The 19891-nt window shown below is 32.2% G+C and overlaps 1 protein-coding gene across 1 annotated transcript in view; it reads right to left on the reverse strand.

Moving 5' to 3' along the window:
* The window catches only part of LOC126890346 (uncharacterized), a 481113-nt gene that overhangs the window by 146148 nt on the left and 315074 nt on the right, over positions 1-19891 (reverse strand). Inside the window, exon 3 of the mRNA XM_050659218.1 lies at positions 3789-4001. Coding sequence (XP_050515175.1) covers positions 3789-4001 — 213 coding nt within the window. The remainder of the gene's footprint in view (positions 1-3788; positions 4002-19891) is intronic.

The following is a 19891-nucleotide window of genomic DNA, read 5'->3' on the forward strand; positions in this document are numbered from 1 at the left end:
TTGTTTTACAAAGAAAACGTAAAGAACATTTTTTCTTAGAATTACCGTTTCCATCGATTTCTATGATTAAAACGTAAAGAAAAATTCAACCCCCGGGATGGGGTGGAAACCGCCCCCAAGGTTTTAGCGTACAGCGGCATGATATAGAAAGTGATCCTTGGGCTATTCCCTAGCTTCTGTGAAATAACAATTTAAATCCATGCTGAACGAAAAAATTGCGAGCCAAAATGCTTCATTTCTTGGCCTAACATATTTTAAATAAGCCAGACTATTTTAAAATATAGAAAGAGCTTGTTTTTGATTTGTAATCTTTTTTATAAAAATCATAAAAGACTTTCAATTTTAGGGAATCTTCTTGTTACGACTAATATTAACAGTAGCTTAACCTTCGTATGACCAAGCGGGGGAAATTGTGACCCCAGCGTATGTTTTTCTTTAATAAATTCAAAAGTATTTTCAATTTTTAACTCATTATTTTTTTATTTGACTTTAGTATCATTCTAGATATCCTAAAAAATATATTCTGCAGTTGATGTTTAGTAAAATACCGTCTATTATGTGTAATTCCAAGTAGTTTTACGCTAATGACGTCGACTTTGCAAAGTAACAAGACACTTACTCAACATACATTGTACACATGACACTAATACTCATGTTGTGACTGGCTGAATGACATAAAGTCCATGCCATAAAAAAAAGAAAAAAAAACTTCATTTTTTTGTTAATTGTCATTTTTGACATTTTTAACCTGGGGTCATTTTCCCCCCTTGGTCATCCGTGTAACAAAAAAAGGTTGGTCATCGGAAGGTTGATAATATAAAAAAGGAACAAAATGCAAAATTTTGACGCCTGTCAAAATGTTCAATGTATTTTAATAGGTATTTATGTATCAAGGGCGTAAAATAGGCGTTTATGAAGCGCGACGTGTAAGTAAGAGCCCGAGCCGATAGGCGAGGGCTATTAACACGTAAGGTTCATAAACGCTGTTTACGCCCGAAATACATACAAATTTTTATGCACGACTGTTTTAATGATCATTTATTAATAAAGATACAAAATTTATTGCACGATCGTCTTAGTGATTATTTTTTAATGCTTCTTTTTCTTTCCACCTTTTGCGAGCAATTTGTTATAAATACTGTTTCAAAATTGCATGAATTTTATAGCTCAATTTATTAAAACTCATCCTGTATAACAATTCACCGAATCATTTGTATTGGTTAGTTAATAAAAAATGTCATATTGAAAGAAATTAGTGTAAGAAATAATAATATGATAGAACAGTAATCTCTATACCTATATTCGCGTTACCCTAGCAACAAAGTAAATAAGTCAAGAATAGTAAGTCGCCATTATTTATCGTATTGAAAGTTTCATAACACATTTTTTAAAAAGTTCTTTTATAATGGAAACTAGTGACGATGAAAGATTTTCTGGAACACCACCGGAAATTTTTAAAGCAGCAGAAGATGCAAAATTTTACTACCAGCTAAATCTAAGAAAATATACGATAAATTATTGGAAGTTCATAGCAACTTACAACGGAGCAAAGTAGCAAACCCTAACATTTCTATAAATAATTGTTCAAATTGTGTTATAAATATAAAATTATAGATGTAGGAAACTTATGTTTGATTGCCTAAGTTATAATTCCTTTACTAAAATAAAATACAATAAATAAAAACTTTGTGTTTCACTAACCACACCCGCCATCTAACATTACCGCCAGGCGGGTGATAAAGAAGCCCATGGGCGCTAAAGTGGCACTTTACGCCCGCCAAATGTATACATAATATGGACTTTATCGCCCGGTCGTGCATAAATGTAATTATTTTTTTCGAATCCTGAGAAAACTAAAAGTATATTTGAAAAATTTAAATGCAGAATGAAAGATTACTTTATTACGGAGGGCCGAGAGTCCCTTAAAATGAATAAAAAGTTTCTTTTAAATGAGATATTTGAAATTAAAAATCACACTACGTACCACGACTGGTACTGGACGTACCAGTTTTCGTTTTTCTAAATATAAGCGTTCTAGAGGTATAAAAAAACTAATTAAAAGACGCCATCTTCAAAGAGCTCTAGCTCCCTAATAAGCATTTTCGGACTAGGTGATTTCGGTTAAACCGTAATATTTTGAGCTCAGGAATCTACAGTTAAACTATTTCCAATTATTAATGAAACAACCTGTATATACGTAATGAATAAAATGGGTAACGAAAGTTTACATGACTGCTAAAACGTGTTCTTTAGTTTTTGTAATTGGTTATTCATTTTTCCTATCTTTCGAGAAAAAAATCTTCCAAGGAAAGCAATCATTTACATCACACAAATACATCACACAGAAAATGACAAAGTGTGGCATGAAGGGCTTATTCACAAAATAAGCCAACTTGAATACAGCCAGACAATGATATGCATTGTTTCATTCTACCTATGAAATAGAAAGTTAAGGGTTCAGATAGGACACGTACTGTCTGAAGTAGTAATGATCGAAGCTGGAATACCACGGGTAGGGCGGAATACTGTCACATTTCTGTATAACATATACATCGGAGATACACCAATCACCCCGCAGAATATGATTAGTATATATTATGTCGATGACACAGAAATAACAGCAAGAAGTAAGTCTGGATCCAAACCTAGCGACAAGATACTTAAAAGATGCCCTAAGTGAGTTGGAAGATTGGGGTATTCAATAAAAAATCGCAGTAAACGCAGAAAAATCACAAGTAGCCATGTTCGAAAAATGATTCAGAAGCCGCGACCGCCCAGTGAGGATGTTCTACACAGAGATACAATGCCAGAAGAATGACATACACACCACATGTCGACAGCGCCATTACTAAGATTATGATATTAAGAAGCACAGGTAAAACCAAAAGAAAGAATATTCACGTAACGTATAATCACGTTAAAAGGGAGGCTGTGGACATTCCTACATTCGTCTCCGAAAGGTTTCTATATAGAAAAACAAAAGAGGAAAGGATCCTAGATAAAATAAATTAAAACGCGTACGGAATATTCAACGAACTAAGAAATCATCCAAATGAAACTCTAAGGAACTTGACGAACTATAATATGATGAAAAGAGAGCAGCGAGGCACAGAAGACCCAGATACCAACTGGTAGAGTATCAACCGGAAGAGTGGAACATGAAAAGGTGGTCACATAGGTGTTTGGCATTGCACTGGACCTGACAAGTGAAGTAGGTAGTTAGAATTGGTAATCTAATAAAATAGGATAGTTTTATGAAAAAAAAATATATAAATATGTATACAAAAACACGTACATGAGGTATGTGAGAATATAATACACACCTGGTAATGCACGCCTAAACCCCTAGATACTACTATTTTACACTATTTAATCAATTTCTTTCTGAATTTAAGATGATTCAAAAAAAGACAGAACTTTTACCCCGCAGCAAGGTATCCCAAATGAAGCAACCGCGATTTCTGAATATTAGGGCCGCGTACCGTTAGGCACAAGCTTGGTGGCCAGACCCCCAAGTGATCGGCTGGCCTAGGTAAGTAAACACCATAATTTGCCAAATTCCGTAAAAGAATAAAACATTGTTTTTTGTTTGAAATGTACCCAATTCAATCAAATTGGAAGTTATTAACTACAGTCTTGAAAATGCGTGTTAATTGAAAATGGAAATCAGGTATATCCACACTTGTAGTGTTACGATCTGAAGATAGTATCTAGTGGTAATGATTTAAAGGCATTTTTTAAAATATATTTTATGAGCTAAAAATTAGTTTTAATTAAAGTAATCTTACCACAACATGGTTTTCCAAAATCTAGTCGAACCAATTGTACCATGTACGGTTCCAAAAGATTAACGTACCACCAAGGTGACCGCTCAGGTTTTGTTAGGGTACAACTGTCGCTGCTGAAAAATGCACTCGTGCTTCCGTCTATAGCTTTCTGTGGTATTCCCCCAGATTCTGTGCTGACCTGCATTGGAGCTTTACCAGCTGCCACGTTCAAAACTGAAAATAAAATAAAGCATATTTAGCACCAACAAGATATTTATTTTTGTTAAATATTATTAGCGTCGTTCCTAACATAAAATTTCACCTCCCCGTGACCTATTATAAGTATAAGCAACCAGGGCTGCTATACGACCAATTGTATAGTGGAAGGTATGAGGCGTTTTTGAAACATAGGTATATATACCTAGCTAAACCCAGATGTGCCTGACGTACAATAAATTGTACACCATAAACATGTTTTGACTTGTACATATATGCACATTCTTTGTCTTGGTAACAGCTTAAATACTTTCAGTAGGTCTTAACCAACCATAAGGTGTAGTTGTGAATTGCTCACTTTGTGATATCTGACGATACTTTTGTGATAAAGATTATAATTTTTATAATACGGCTGAATTTGAAAAACGATTTACTAAATAATTAAATTTTTTTTATATTTATGCAGAGAATATATACATTGTTGTACATACCGGTAGCGAACACGTATACGTATATATTTCTATTTAGATTTAGAAATTGATTAATGTACAATTTCCTTTTAATCTTATATACCTTTTACAATCAAACAATCTAGATGTTTATAAAATTTTGTACAACCATGTTAATTGTTTAAAATTAAAGCTCTGAGAAAAAAAAAGAAAAAAAAAAAAGAAAAAAAAAAAGAAAAAAAAAAAAAAAATAATTAAATAAAATAAAAAGTTACTAAGATCTAAACCTCCGCGAGGTTGAATCGGGTTTAGGTCTTAGCGCGATAAAAAAAATATACAAAAAAAAAAAAAAAAAAAAAAAAAACTAAAAAAAAAATAAAAAATGTAATAAAAAAAAATGTTAAAAAAAAATATAATAAAAAAAATAATAAAAAAAACAGAGTAAAAAAAAACAGTAGTACTAATAGTTTTAAATTTAGATACTAAGCATATATTTTGTAAAAGAGAGAATTCAAAACACATTGACTGGCCAGTTGGTTGCTTAAACCAGTGCCAATAAAACATAAACACACACACACAGAAATTGATTAAATTTTTATTCTACAATATGCGTTGGGCTATTTTATTTTAGTGTACAAAATATTGTACGCCAGAAAACTACCATACTATTTATTATTAGGGGCTTTTCACTGGAGGATGCGCTTGGTATGTTGGAGAATCATGAAAATTTAGTAGCAATTGTAGACAGTATTGCTTTGGAGTCTCCAGTAAATACATGTGATGTCCTAACAGACGAAGACCGATGGTAGAGATATAAAGGCAGTGGATAATTTACCTTGCTCGCAATTATAACCTCGTTCTCAAATATATACAGTGCGGTGGAATAAGTGTTGCCCCCCCCCCCCGTTAACTTGTTTATTTTAAGAATATAAGAAAAACGCTCGAACAGGTCGATTTTTAAACTAACCATAGTATATTATAGCATCAACATTTCGAACTTTACGCGATCCCTCTTCAGGTGACAGCCATAACTTTGATTTTTTTAAATGGGAAAGTACATCATGTGACACCTCATTTAAAAGCTCTTAAAATACTGATTTTAAAAATGTATAATACTTTAATCCTGTTTGAGAGCGTAGGCGCAAAATTTGGTCGAATTATTTCTAAATGCAATCATTTTTTTCGAATCCTGAAAAAACTAATAAATATTTTTGAAAACTTTAAACGCAGAATGAAATATTACAGTATTCTCGATGGTCCAAAATCCCTGAGAACTCCTATAATGTTTATTTTAATAAGTCACAGTGATGAAAAAAGAGAAAATTTAGTGTGATTTTTAATTTCAAATATATCATTCAAAAGGAACTTTTGGTTTATTCTAAGGGAATGTCAGCCACCGGTAATAATCTAGTCTTTCATTCTGCGTTTAAATTTTTCAAAAATACTTATTAGTTTTCTCAGAATTAAAAAAAAATAAATGCGTTTAAAAAGAGTTCGACCGAAATTTTGCGCCTACGATCTCAAAAAGGATTAAATTGTTATACATTTATGAAATCAGTATTTTAAGAGCTTTTAAATGAGGTGTCACATGCTGTACTTTAGGATTTAAAAAATCAAAGTTATGCCTGTCACCTGAAGAGGGATCGCGTAAAGTTCGAAACGTTGATGGTATAATATAATATGGATAGTTTAAAAATCGACCTGTCCGAGCGTTTTGCTTATATTCTTAAAATAAACAAGTTAACAGGGGGGGGGGCAACACTTATTCCACCACACTGTATGTGCAAAATAATGACGAAGGCATATTGTTACCTGATTTTCAGTAAAACATTCCATTCACAGAGCTGAGAGATAAATGGACAGGTAAAGGATTAAAGAAAAAATACATATCACTAGGTAAAAGAAAACATGCAGAGAGAATGTCAATAGTCGATATATTGGTGAAAAAGTAACTTCCAAAATATGATTCTAAGCGTTCCGCTGAATCTTTTTCACTTTTCGTTGATAAGTAACTTATACTAAAGCTTATACCGTCAGCAACTAATCGATATATTTCACAGAAGGATCGCCAACAAGAAGTTCTGGAGGATGAAGTCAAAGCTTTTCTGGAAACTCTACTATTGAGTGGTTATGTCAACATTCCTTGGAGGAGAATGTTTTGGCAACGTGAAAGGGATCCTAGAAATCGATTTAAAGCTGTGACAGGTGCCCTTACTTACAAAATTGGATCAATTATAATTTAGAAGACGCTAATTTAGATAAGGTCGTCCATCTGCCAATGAAAACGTCTAAATTTGCTATGATCGACTAGACCATTTGGTGATTCTACAGGAAAAAAGAACTCGATAGTATGATTTGTGCCATAATATTTCATAAATAAGGTGTTCAAAATGCAACGTAAGCTTAAATTTCAAATGTTTTGTTTTATACTAAAGCCAAACCTAATATGGTAGGGAAGCCCAAGCGGGGATTTTTGCAGTTACTCGAGCGCGTCAGATTATCATATGGGGAGAAACCTGGTACCTTGCAGATGTACCTCTACCATATATTGGCTCTTAACACAGGGGAGTTCATTAAGGGGGGTCCGAAAAAAAAATCTATCCTTAAAAAAACTCGAAATTGTCAGATTCAGATAAAGTAAGTTAAAAATGCAAAAGAGTGTACATTTGGGCACAATGGGCGAGTCGGAAAATTTCACAAGAAAAAAGCGAATGTTTCGCGAAATGAATGACAGATCCAAAAAATGAAAAATATGTGCTCAATATTTTTTTAAAAATCTATCGAATGATACCAAACACGATTTCCACGTAGACTGGTGGGGGGTAAATTTAATATTTTAAATACGAATTCCGCGATATTTCGCGAAATGAACATCAGATCGAAAAACTGTAAAATACACTTATTCAATATTTTAAAAAAAAATCTATCGACTGGCACCAAATACGACACCCCACGGAGGTGGGGTTACTTTAAAATCTTAAATAGGAGCCCCCATTTTTTATTGCAGATTTGGAGTCTTTACATAAAAATAAGTAATTTTTATTCAAAACATTTTTTCGAATTATGAATAGATGGCGTTATCAGCGGAAAAAACGATTGTTGGAAATGGAAAATTAAATTAAAAAATAGCAAGCGCCCACTAAAATGGAAAACTTTACTTAACTTTTTTTGGTTTTAGGACCTACTCTTCACAGGCCAATAGGTCCCCATAACGCTCGAGTAGCTGTACATTTAGCATACTTTGCTCCCCTACCAATAGTAGGTTATATGCCTTGTGTACCTACCATATTTTGTACAGCATTTTTTCCCTATTTTACATAAATATTTTTTAACGACAAATATTTTTTTGTTACCTTACATAACACGTAAATTTGAAGAAAAATATTAAAAAATATTTTAAGGTATTAAGGTAATAAAAATTAAGGTATGAAAAATATTTTAAGGTAAAAAAGGTTTTAGGCATATCTGGGTTAAGCCAGTTAAACAGATCTCTTATGCTAAATATGGCTTCATCACTAAGCAGAATTTTATAGAACATCGTCAAAATACTCTATTATAATACACTGAAAAAACTTGCTCCTCCAATTAAAAAAATGTAATATGAGCTACAGTTTAATTCTGAATATTTTGAATATCTACTCCCGGTTCTTTTGGCATGCTATTGGAATAAAATCGGAATATTTCAGCTAATTTATGGTAGGACCCCTGAATAGTTTTATAGCTGGCTTGCCTTCTCAGCTATCTAATGGTAACAGTGCCCCAGTCCAGTAGTTTTGAAAACATGCCAAGAAGCATTTTATACTGCTTCTTTATACTTTTATTATGCAATTTGGGAAACGAGTGTGCGGTAATATGAAAAATGGATTGAAGAATTTTATGTGAATTATATGTAAAAATCGCATGAAATGAATTAATCCAGTCAATATTTACAATTTAAATGAAGATACCGATGACAGTAATAATGAGTACGGATCTTTTGATTGCATTATAAGGTATGTAATAATATGTTTTCATTTTTTTACTAAGAAAAATCTTAATTGTTACTGTTATTATTTTATCAGTCAATACTTACGACTTCAATTTAGAAACAATAGAATTGTTAACGATATTTACTTGAGGTATCCGGGGTGACCAGACGTGATCGTATAAGAAATTAAGACATACGTGAAAGGTGCGGTATTGGAAGGACCTTAGACAGACTTGAAACAGTTATCGTGGTTCGGCCATATGGCGAGAATAAGTGAAGGTAGAACTGTAAAGAGGGTATGGAAAGCGACATCATACAACAAACGACGAAGAGGCAGACCAGCAAGAACATGAAACGCAGATATTGGAAAGGTTTGATCAAAAGGAAATATTGGGTGGAGAGAAGCAGAGAGACTAGCTACTAACCGAAAGGCATGAAGACGTCTGATTTCTCCACTTACCTCGACACCGTAAGGTACAAGAGGACGGCTTAAGTAAGTTAGTAAGAATTTTTAACTGTCTGCTATTTTTACACTAATCATTGTATATTTCTCTAAATTAATGTACAAAGGCTTTCGATCGCACCCAAGTCGGAGACGTCTTACACTTACTGTATAGAAGAAACATACCAATCAATATTATACAAACCATCAAAAACATCTACATACTTCCATAATCGAATACAGGCAAAGATAAATGGAAAACTAACACAGTTTATACCAGTACAAGCGGAGTCAGACAAGGTGACTCGTTAAGCCCACTGCTCTTTAATATAGGTAATAATGGGCGAAATAGTAGAAGCAGTATGTAAAGGTCATACTTACAGAATGGAGAACAAAGAAATCCAAATACATATTATGTTATGCAGACAACGCCGCATTAATCACCGAGACGGAAGACGATCTCCAAAAATTAACACACATCTTCAATACAACAGTCAAGAAATACAATATGATAATATCAGCAGAAAAAACCAAATGTATGACAACATCTAAATACCCACTACGATGTAAAATCGAAATTGATGGGAAAATAATACATCAGGAAGCAAGGTTTAGATATCTGGGAATTAGATATCACCAGTTAAAGAGATGTTGCAGAGAAAGTACGACAACAAAGCTTAAAAGTAAGTAAAGCGGCGGGATCTCTTAATGACACAATTTGGAAGAACAAACACCTAAGACAAAATACAAAAGTAAGAATCTATAAAGCAGCAATTAGACCTATATTGATATACACGGCGGAGACAAGACCTGACACATCTTAAACGAGACGACTACTAGAAACAACAGAGATGAAAATACTTCGACGAATATCAGGGAAAAGTCTGTTGGATAGGGAGAGAAGCGAAAACATAAGAAGATCATGCAATGTAGAAGATATTAATGGATGGGTGACAAAACGGAAACAGGAGTGGAACGAACACATTAGTAGAATGGCAGAGGAAAGGATAGTGCGAATAGCACGAGATAAGTCACCAAATGGACGGAGAAGTATTGGCAGACCAAGAAAAAGATGGTGCGATATTTTAAACAATTTAGGAGGCTAATATTGAAGAAGAAACACGCTTTAAAGCCTACATACAAAAAGGAAAAAGAAGAAGACATTATGAGTTAAAACTATATTTTTGCTTGTCTTCGACATTGCTTTAAATAGTCGAAGAATTTGCTATTAACTTTTCCAATATACGCAAAATAGGCGCAAATTCGTGTAAAATATACTGTAGCATTCTGTCTTGTAAAAACTATATTTATAGACTAATGTTGAGACGAACATTTGCTAAGAGTAATGGGAAAGATTTTTTAAGAATTCTGAATGAACGCGCCTAATAATAATTATTTTGCCACCTAAGAAATATTTTCCAATTACGTGATTTCTAACAGCTATAGTATCGCAAATATTCATAGACCCCCTATTTTGGCTATGATTGCTAAAATACAATTGATTTTTTATGCTATAATATTTATAATAAAATTGCTATAATACAATATATTACAATATAATACAATAATATTTACAAAAAGGCAGGATTATGTTATACTTATTTCGTATATAGGGTGGGGCATTAGTGTGACAAAGTCCAATTACTCGTTTGTCGTAAGAGATACAAAAAAAAGTTATTTTGATAAAAGTTGGGGCACGGATAGGACCATAATTTAAAAATATTTTTAGATATACATGGTCACCCGTATTGACAGGGTGACACAAACTTATGTTTTTTTAAATGGAATACCCTGCATCTTTTTACATCTTTGGATTCTCCTCGATTTGTTCTTTCTCAAAATATAGGGTTTTGTAATATTATATGAGGTAGATTAAAAGATAATTACGTTTTATTGTTAATTTCGTACCAATATTCACACCCTGTAGAATTGTAGTAATTTGACATCGAAGTTTCTATTTATGATCAAACGATTTTTAATATAGTCTACTATATTTTTAAACATTAATAGTATAGCGAAAAGTTTAATATTAATATACAGGGGTGGTCAAAACTTGGAATGAATATTTTCTGAGTTTTCTTAAATGGAACACCCTGTATTTTAATATTCTAATGAAATGATATTTTATGGTACTTTTTTATTTATTAAGCATTCCCTATACCTAACTGCTTTAATTTTTGAGTTATTCGTGATTCTTTAATCCAAACATTAATTGCAACAAAAATTACGTGAAATTTTATTAGGTGGCTGTGCAAATATTCAATCAAAAATAATTTTTCAAACAAAAGTAGATATTAGTCTAGACTGATCCTTAATTTATTAAGATTGGATGAGATATCCAAATATCTACGTAGTTAAGATTGTTGGTGAGTAAAATATGAATAAAAAAACTTCTACCTAGTTGGCTATGACAATAAATTGGCTAAAATATTTGACATTATACTATTTTTATAGTTCCAGTTGCTTGGTTACCATTACTTATATTATTTTTTTAATAATAACTGATGAGTAATTTATTAAAATTGTTTTTGTGCTAGGAGAGTATAACAAAAATGTGCTACTAGCAATAAGAATTTTTCATCAGCAATTCCCTGATAAACGAAACCCAAGAAGAGAAACTTTTGAAAGTATACTAAAACGGTTTCAATGGACTGGATACTTAAATTACGAGAAACCTGATCGAATAAAACTATTATAAATGAATAAAATGAATTAAATGTATATCCTTATCCTTACTGTAACTGAGGATCTGCATATTAGGAAGAACGTTCTTATAATCTAACTATCTACACCTAAACTGTTGAAATCGTTTTAGTGGACTTTCAAAAGTTTCTCTTCTTGGTTCTCGTCTATCAGGGAATTGCTGATGAAAAATTCTTATTGCTAGTAGCACATTTTTGTTATACTCTCCTAGCACAAAAACCATTTTGATTACATATTTACTCATTAAAAAAATTAATAGTAGTAATGGTAACAAAGCAACTGGAACTATAAAAATAGTATAATGTCAAATGTCTTAGCAAATTTATTGTCATAGCCAACTAGGTAGAATCTTGGATGTTTTTATTCATATTTTACTCACCAACAATCTTAACTACGTAGGTATTTGCACATCTCATCCAAAATTAATAAATTAAAGATCAGTCTAGATTAACATCTTCTTTTTTTCGAAAAATTATTTTTGATTGAATATTTGCACAGCCACCTAATAAAATTTCACGTAATTTTTGTTGCCATTAATGTTTGGACTAAAGAATCACGCATAACTCAAAAATTAAAGCAGTTAGGTATAGGGAATGCTTAAAAAATAAAAAAGTACCATAAAATATCATTTCATTACAATACTAAAATACAGGGTGTTCCATTTAAGAAAACTCAGAAAATACTTATTCCGAGTTTTGACCAACCCTGTATATTATTATTAAACTTTTCGCTATATTATTAATGTTTACCAATAGCAGACTATATTAAAAATCGTTTGACCATAAATAGAAACTTTGATGTCAAATCACTACAATTCTACAGGGTGTGAATTTTGCTACGAAATTAACAATAAAATGTAATTATCTTTTAAACTACCTCGTATAATATCACAAAATCTTATATTTTGAGAAAGAAGAAATCGAGTAGAATCCAAAAATTTAAAAATATACAGGGTGTTCCATTTAAAAAAACATAAGTTTGTATCACCCTGTCAATACGGGTGACCCTGTATATCTGAAAATATTTTTAAATTATGCTCCTATCCGTGCACCAACTTTTATGTAAATATTTTTTTTTCGTATCTCTTACGACAAACGAGTAATTGGACTTTGTCACACTAATGCCCCACCCTGTATGTAAATTTGATGCTGAGTAATAATAAAAATTATATCTTTTGCAGTTCCTTTTTTTCTAAAACATCACTTCTCCTCCCAAAATAACAAAATAAAAATCTACCTGATTTGTTTTATATTTGCCCATTTATTTTGTACCCAATGAAAAAAAGTAGCTCATCTGTTAAAACTATCGTTACATAACTTATGATATAACTCGAAATTTTATGAATGCATCTTTTTTTATACATTACTCTTCGGATCTGTCGCTAATATTCTGATGGAGCAAAATTGTACGTGTAAAATGTAGATTATGGGCAACTTCCAGTTTTGTTTATGTTGTACATAAACTACTGAACCGTTACGTGTAAAATGATGTACAAATATCAGGTTTTTCTGTACAGTATATTATGCAGGAGGTTAAAATGAAAACGATGTTCCTGTTAAATTCACCATAGATTTTGAAATAATCTATTTAATGTAGGGAAATCTTGAAATAGTTTATATTAATGTAACGAGCAATTATTTATTATTTTTATCAAAGCTATCCTAGCAAAGAATTACGTATGTCTTGTTTTAAACTGAATTTGTATCATTGGTATCATATAAAAAAATCAACCAAAACCTTTAACACAGAACTTTAATCAAAAATCGAAAAAACAAACAAAACTTTTAACAAAATTATACGTAACAATAAATAAATAAAATCAAAGAAGATGCTGTATATGCCAACTGTCCACCACCAGCATCTCGACATAACGTAACTCTTCTTCTCATTGAGTCTATACCATTGTTTAGCATCCACTGAGTATTATTTAATTCTTCAAGATTCTACTCTATTCTTTGTCTAAGAGGAAGCCAAATTTCTTACAGATCCGCTATAGGAGTTTTAGCAATAGAATTTTTTAAATGTGGCCACAGAAAGAATGTGGCTACAGTCAAATCACGAAATCGAGGTGGGGGGATATAATAGGCGTTTTTAAACTTATGACCCTATTATCGATAAAGTCCATAATACAAATCAAATTTTTCAGCGTTGTATGAATTCGAGCCCCGTCTTGCTGAAAATATTCATTTATTAACCCTTAAACGCCCAAGGGTGGGTAAAAAATGTCCACCTAATGCGTATTCCCTTGTAACATATTTATTACGTGTTTAAAAATTTTCCAAAAATTATTTATTGTTAAAAAGACAGCCTTTTATCGAATGTTAAATTGTTTCTACCGATATTTTTGAAAATAAAAGTAATAACTTGAGTTAAATATGGGTGGGCATATAAAGTACACCCTTGGTAAAACTTGTTACTAAAGGTTTCTATATAATTTCTTGTTGGTAGGAACATAATCCATATAATTATAGACGTATAATTACATAATCGACATAATTATCCGCCAATGAGGAGGCTGAAAGGAAGAATGTGGAGAAAATAGACAAATTTGAATTACTGGCTTTTACTGGTATGTTAATTTTGATGTACATTGTAAATTTTGTTGTAAGGTTTGTAAATTGTTTATATTAATATTTTACAAAATGCTGTGTTTATTAAGCATAAGATCCGTAAGTTTAATCCATTTTCAACAACTCTCAATAAATATATTAGCTATTTTCGAGGTGGACATTTTTTACCCACCCTTGGGCGTACATGGAACCTAAAAAAGGTTGGGCGTTTAAGGGTTAATGCATAATCCTTCAACTGATTTATAAATGGAGTTAAAATTTCTTAGCGGTATCTTTCAGTATTTAGAATCCCTTCCAAAAATATGGGTCCGACAATATATCGCTTGCATGCAGACCAAACCCTAAGTTTACGTAGATATAAAGGCGTTTCAATAAAATAATGCGGGTTATCTGCACTCCACGTCCTCATATTTTGAGAAAACCAACATTCGTCAGTAAAAAAGGTTTTGTCTATTATATCATCATTATCTATTATATCATCATTATTATTGAGATTGTTCAGAAAGTGATGACAGAAGGCTGGCCTTTGCGGATAGTCGTTTAGGGTGATTTCATGGAAGGAGGGTACAAACGATACGGATAAAAATATAAATCTTGTTTAAGAATCCGCTGGCAAATTGCATATGAAAGATCTACCTGTTGATGTAAATGCCGAATTAATGTATGTGGCTGATCTACAATAGCTATTCTGACAAGTTCGATGTATTCTTCAGTTCGCACTTTAGGCCTGCCTGACTGTGGCTTGTGAGTTACGGTTTCTGTTTCTCTATAAACATCTACGCGACGAATAGTTCTACAAAAGACATCACCTATGAACCGCAACATTGGTAAATTCCTCAACAAAATCTTCAAAAGCAGCTCGGTTGGAGTAAACCCATTCTCCGTTAATTCTTTGGCCATTTCTAAAATACATGCATATACATACTGACAAGTAATATCAAATGGCAAGACAATATGTCTTACCATCGATTTTTCGAAGGGAATACATCTCTGTTGTTTCTAGCATTTTTTTGTCCTCTCTATGTCAGGTCATGTTTCTGCCACATATGTAATTATTGTACTGACCACTGTTTTGTAAATTTGGAGGTTATATTGAATTGGTGGAGCGTACGTTGTAAATCATCTTTATTTTGAGAGATTATTATTATTGCATCGTCGGCATATCAGATTATTTTAATTGTTTTTCCCCCATTTGGTATTTTTTAGTTCTATTTTGTTGTAAATAATATTCGATACGCAGACGACACTGTATTAGTTGCAAGAACAGTAGAAGAATTACAACGATTACGTACAAACATAAATATTGCTTGCAACAATTATGTCATAAACATTAATATCAAAAAAACCAAGTATATGGTCTTCAGTAAAATCATGACACAACCAGCACATATTAGTATAAACGGCATTCAAATTGAAAAAGTATCAAGTTATAAATACTTGGGAACTTTAATAAACGAAACTGGAGACCAAAACAATGAAATAAAAAGACGTATCGAAATTGCCAGGGCCACCTTCATAAAGATGAGAAAATTCTTCTGCAACAGAGATATAAGCATCCCTCTACGATTAAGAATGCTAAGTGGCTACGTATTTAACACGCTATTATACGGTGTAGAGGCCTGGACTCTCAAACAGAACAACATAAAAAATATTGAAAGTTTCGAGATGTGGTGCTACTGTCGAATGCTGAAGATAAGTTTGGTTGAAAGAATCACAAATCTTGAAGTAATACGAAGGATAGGAAGAGACCCAGAAATTTTATTAACGATAAAACGAAGAAAACTCGAGTATTTGGGTCACCTGATGAGAGGTCATAAATACGCATTACTTCAAAATATAATGCAAGGAAAAATAGAAGGAAAACGGAATCCAGGCCGTAGAAGAATGTCGTGGATGCGGAATTTGAGAGAGTGGTTTGGCTGCACCACTAATGAACTTTTTAGGTCAGCTGTAAACAAAGTCAGGGTAGCCTTGATGATTTCCAATCTCCGATAGGAGTGGCACAAGAAGAAGAAGTTCTATTTTTGAAGTTATACTTCTTTACTCACGAGGATGAATTTTTACATCAACGCATGCGCACACCGACAGTATGGTATTAGTTGCTACATCTTTTAAGTTATGTAGCGCAAATAAGGTGTGCGTGAAAAGAATATATTATTAGCGTTTTTAGTAAATATATTATAATTTGTATGTCTGTGGATTTGTCTTCCCCCTAATAAGTAGATATTAGTGAGAATGTTTATTTTCAATTAATGTATCTGTCACCGTGATTGTAATTATGTCTGAGAAATGATCGACTGAATACAAAAGCAGTGGTAGCTGATCGGCAGAACATTCGCCTAGGGATCGAGAGGTTCCCTGTTCGAATCCTGACAAAGTCATATCGTTTTTTTTTTAAATTATGGTATTCTTTTTGTTCTTTCTAAAATTAGTTTAATATTTAAATACAATACAAAAAACTGTTTAAAGTAGATAGGTATATTGATTTCGTTGAAATCATAATATGAAGTTAGATTATATTATAATAGAAGTATAACTTCTTACGTGCGTACAAAGTACACACACATTCTTTTTTTATTATTTCGTCCATAATCAGGCTGACTCAGGGAATCCCCCGGTCTTATCATATTGTCAGCTTCAATTGGGTCAGTTAGTTTTTCCTCTAGTTTTACTTTTGTCTATCTTATATAATATACGAAAATAATTATACCAGGAAAAGTAAAACTTTTTTTTGTAAATTTTTAGCTAGTTTTATTTTCACATATTTTCTATAATAGCGCTTCAATAATATATTATTGCCAGACTCCGTATGTATTTTCTAAAACTCAGATTAGATAGTACCTATAATAGAGGAAATTGTCATTTTCATAAATTATGTTAGTTACTGAAATTTTTTAATCTATACCTACAATAACCGCCGCGCTACTAAACACGTGTACGCACGGGTACGTTGAGCTAATACAGTCCTGGTGCCTTCACTTGTTGCACTGTTTACTTTTATGTCTAGCGATGAACATTCGATCGAAAAAATGCAAAATGCACTTTCAAAATGTTTTTGAAAAATCTATCGAATGGTACCAAACACGACCCCCCACAGAGGTGGGCTGTGGGGTTACTTTAAAATCTTAAATGGGACCCCCAAATTTTTATTGCAGATTTGGATTCTTTAAGTCAAAATAAGCAACTTTTATTCGAGACATTTTTTCGAATTATGGATAGATGGCGCTATAATCGGAAAAAACGATTGTTGGAAATGGAAAATTAATTAAAAAATGGAAAGTCCCCACTAAAATGGAAAATTTTACTAATTTTTTTTGGTTTTAGGACCTAATAATCACAACCCAATAACGGTCCCCGTAACGCTCGAGTGACTGAAAATTTAGCATACTTTGCTCCCCTACCATTGGTTTTTTCGTTTCGAAATCACGTATCGAAAATCGTAAAATGCTTACTTTAGGGGTAAAATTCAAATAAACAATTATAATATTGGAGATTAAAAGCCAATTTTACCGTTTTTTGAGTAAATGATAAATAAACTGACTTAAGCCATATTAAAAAAAATTGCGCATATTTAAAATACTTGACTGAGTATTTAACTGTCTGCTTCCAGCTGTCCTTTCATCTGCTAAAGTTTATAAACAATTGCACAGTGATTTAAAAACAAAAACATATATAGTCGGCTCGCTAAACTCAAACACAACTGGCTAGTGATTTTAGTAAGTCATTTTGCCAATTTGGTAAAATTCGCAAAAAAAATAATTACTAAATAGTTAATAATTACTAAATAGTTAGTAATTTTGCCAATTTTGGCAAAATTGGCTAAAAACAAAAAAAATGCCGACTAAAATCACTAGCCAGTTGTGTCTGAGTGTAGCGAACCGACTATATCTCCGATTCTATGGTTTATATGAGCGTCATTTTTGTAAGATGTGTTTTTTGATAACCATAAATAGTTAAAACTGAAACGAATTCCGAATTTTTTCGTATCTAAGGGCCGGTTGTTCGAATGCTAATCAAGAAGTTGATTATAATCAAGTCCCCTTAACAACCATTAAATAACAACACCCCTTATTCGCATGTCAATCAGTTGATTGTAATCAATTATGTTAATTATCATTATGATAATTAACATATTTGATTGATTAATAATTAATTATTAATTAATAATTAACATAACAATTATTAACATAACTAATCAATTAACCTCATAATTGTAATCAATTATGTTTTCAGCAACCCAATCAAAGTTGACATTGACAGTTGGTGACAGTAATTAAATATTTGATAATGATCAGTTGATTCCATTTTTGATTAGCGTTCGAACAACCGGCGCTTAATCCCTGATTTAGATACGAAAAGTTCGAAATAGGTATTTAAACTAAAATAATTTTACTTCTCGGTTTCTATTTAACTAGTAAACTTTAGTAAATAAAAATTGTGTTCGAGAACAGTTTTGGTACAGTTATCTCTTTCTTCGAATAACGTCCATGAGCAAATCGTATCTAAATGTAAGCTACCACCGGGCATCATCAGGCACCGAGATTGTGAGAATACAACTGCTTTTACGTAGAGGTGGAAAGTTGCAAACGAAGTATTTTAAGGCTTGTATTAATTTAACCGAACGCCAATGTAAAATCGAAATGATCTCCAAACGTTTGTCTTTCGCCACCAAATATCATAGTTGAGCACCAAAATTTCAATACCAAATTATTCATTTTTGAGCGCCAAACTATTGAGTTGTGAAGTTTATTTTTATCTCTTTCAGCAGCAACTTAGTATTGTTGACACCACAAATCTTACTTGAACACTCAATATTTGAACAGCAAACTAACCAAGAATAGATATCAAAATAATACCTATAATATTTAAGCCCCAACAACATAGGCATACAAAATTATACATTCGAGCAATAAAATTAAAACATCAGTAGGTTTAATGTGCCTCCAAAGTAATTAAATAATACGTACCTATAAACCAACAAGAACTAACAAATGTAAAACTAAATTTTTTTTTCTAACCTTTATCGATACAAAATAATACAGAAAACACCAGCATAATATGTATTATTAAACTATAAGAGCTGCTTTGGCTCGCGTCTGTCGTCCCCACTTTCTTTTCATTCCAATAGGAAATCTTTGAAAAATCTTGGTCCAATGCTTTTTAAATGCATTAATTTTTTTCGCATCCTGAGAAAACTAATAAATATTTTTGAAAAATTTAAACGCAAAATGAAACATTACATCTTGGATTACATTTTGGAGAAGAGCCGCAGGAAGATCTAGGAGAGAAAGGATTACCAACGAACGCATTAGAGAAATAATGGGAATCAAACGAACAATCACGGATGACCTATCAACAAACCAACTTATCTGGTTCGGACATGTACAAATCATGTATGAACAACGAATACCAAAGGAAATACTAAAATGGCAACCAGAAGGAAAGAGAAAACGAGGTAGACCGAGAAGAACTTGGAGCGAAGGAATAAATGACGAGCTGAGAGAAATACACATAAAAGAGGACCTACGGCACAACCGGACGAAGTGGTGATTGAAAATAGAAAAAATGGAGGAGAACATTATAAACCGACATCTAGTAGTAGTATGAAAGATTACATTATTACGGAGGGCCGAAAATCCCTTAGAATAAACAAAAAGTTTCTCTTTTGAATGAAATATTTGAAATTAAAAATCATCTAAATGTTCTCTTTTTTTTCACCCCTGTAACTTATTAAAATAATCATTATGGAAGTATTTAGGAACTTTCGGCCTACGGTA

Source organism: Diabrotica virgifera, chromosome 8 (genome assembly GCF_917563875.1).
Source record: "Diabrotica virgifera virgifera chromosome 8, PGI_DIABVI_V3a".
NCBI lineage: Eukaryota > Metazoa > Arthropoda > Insecta > Coleoptera > Chrysomelidae > Diabrotica > Diabrotica virgifera.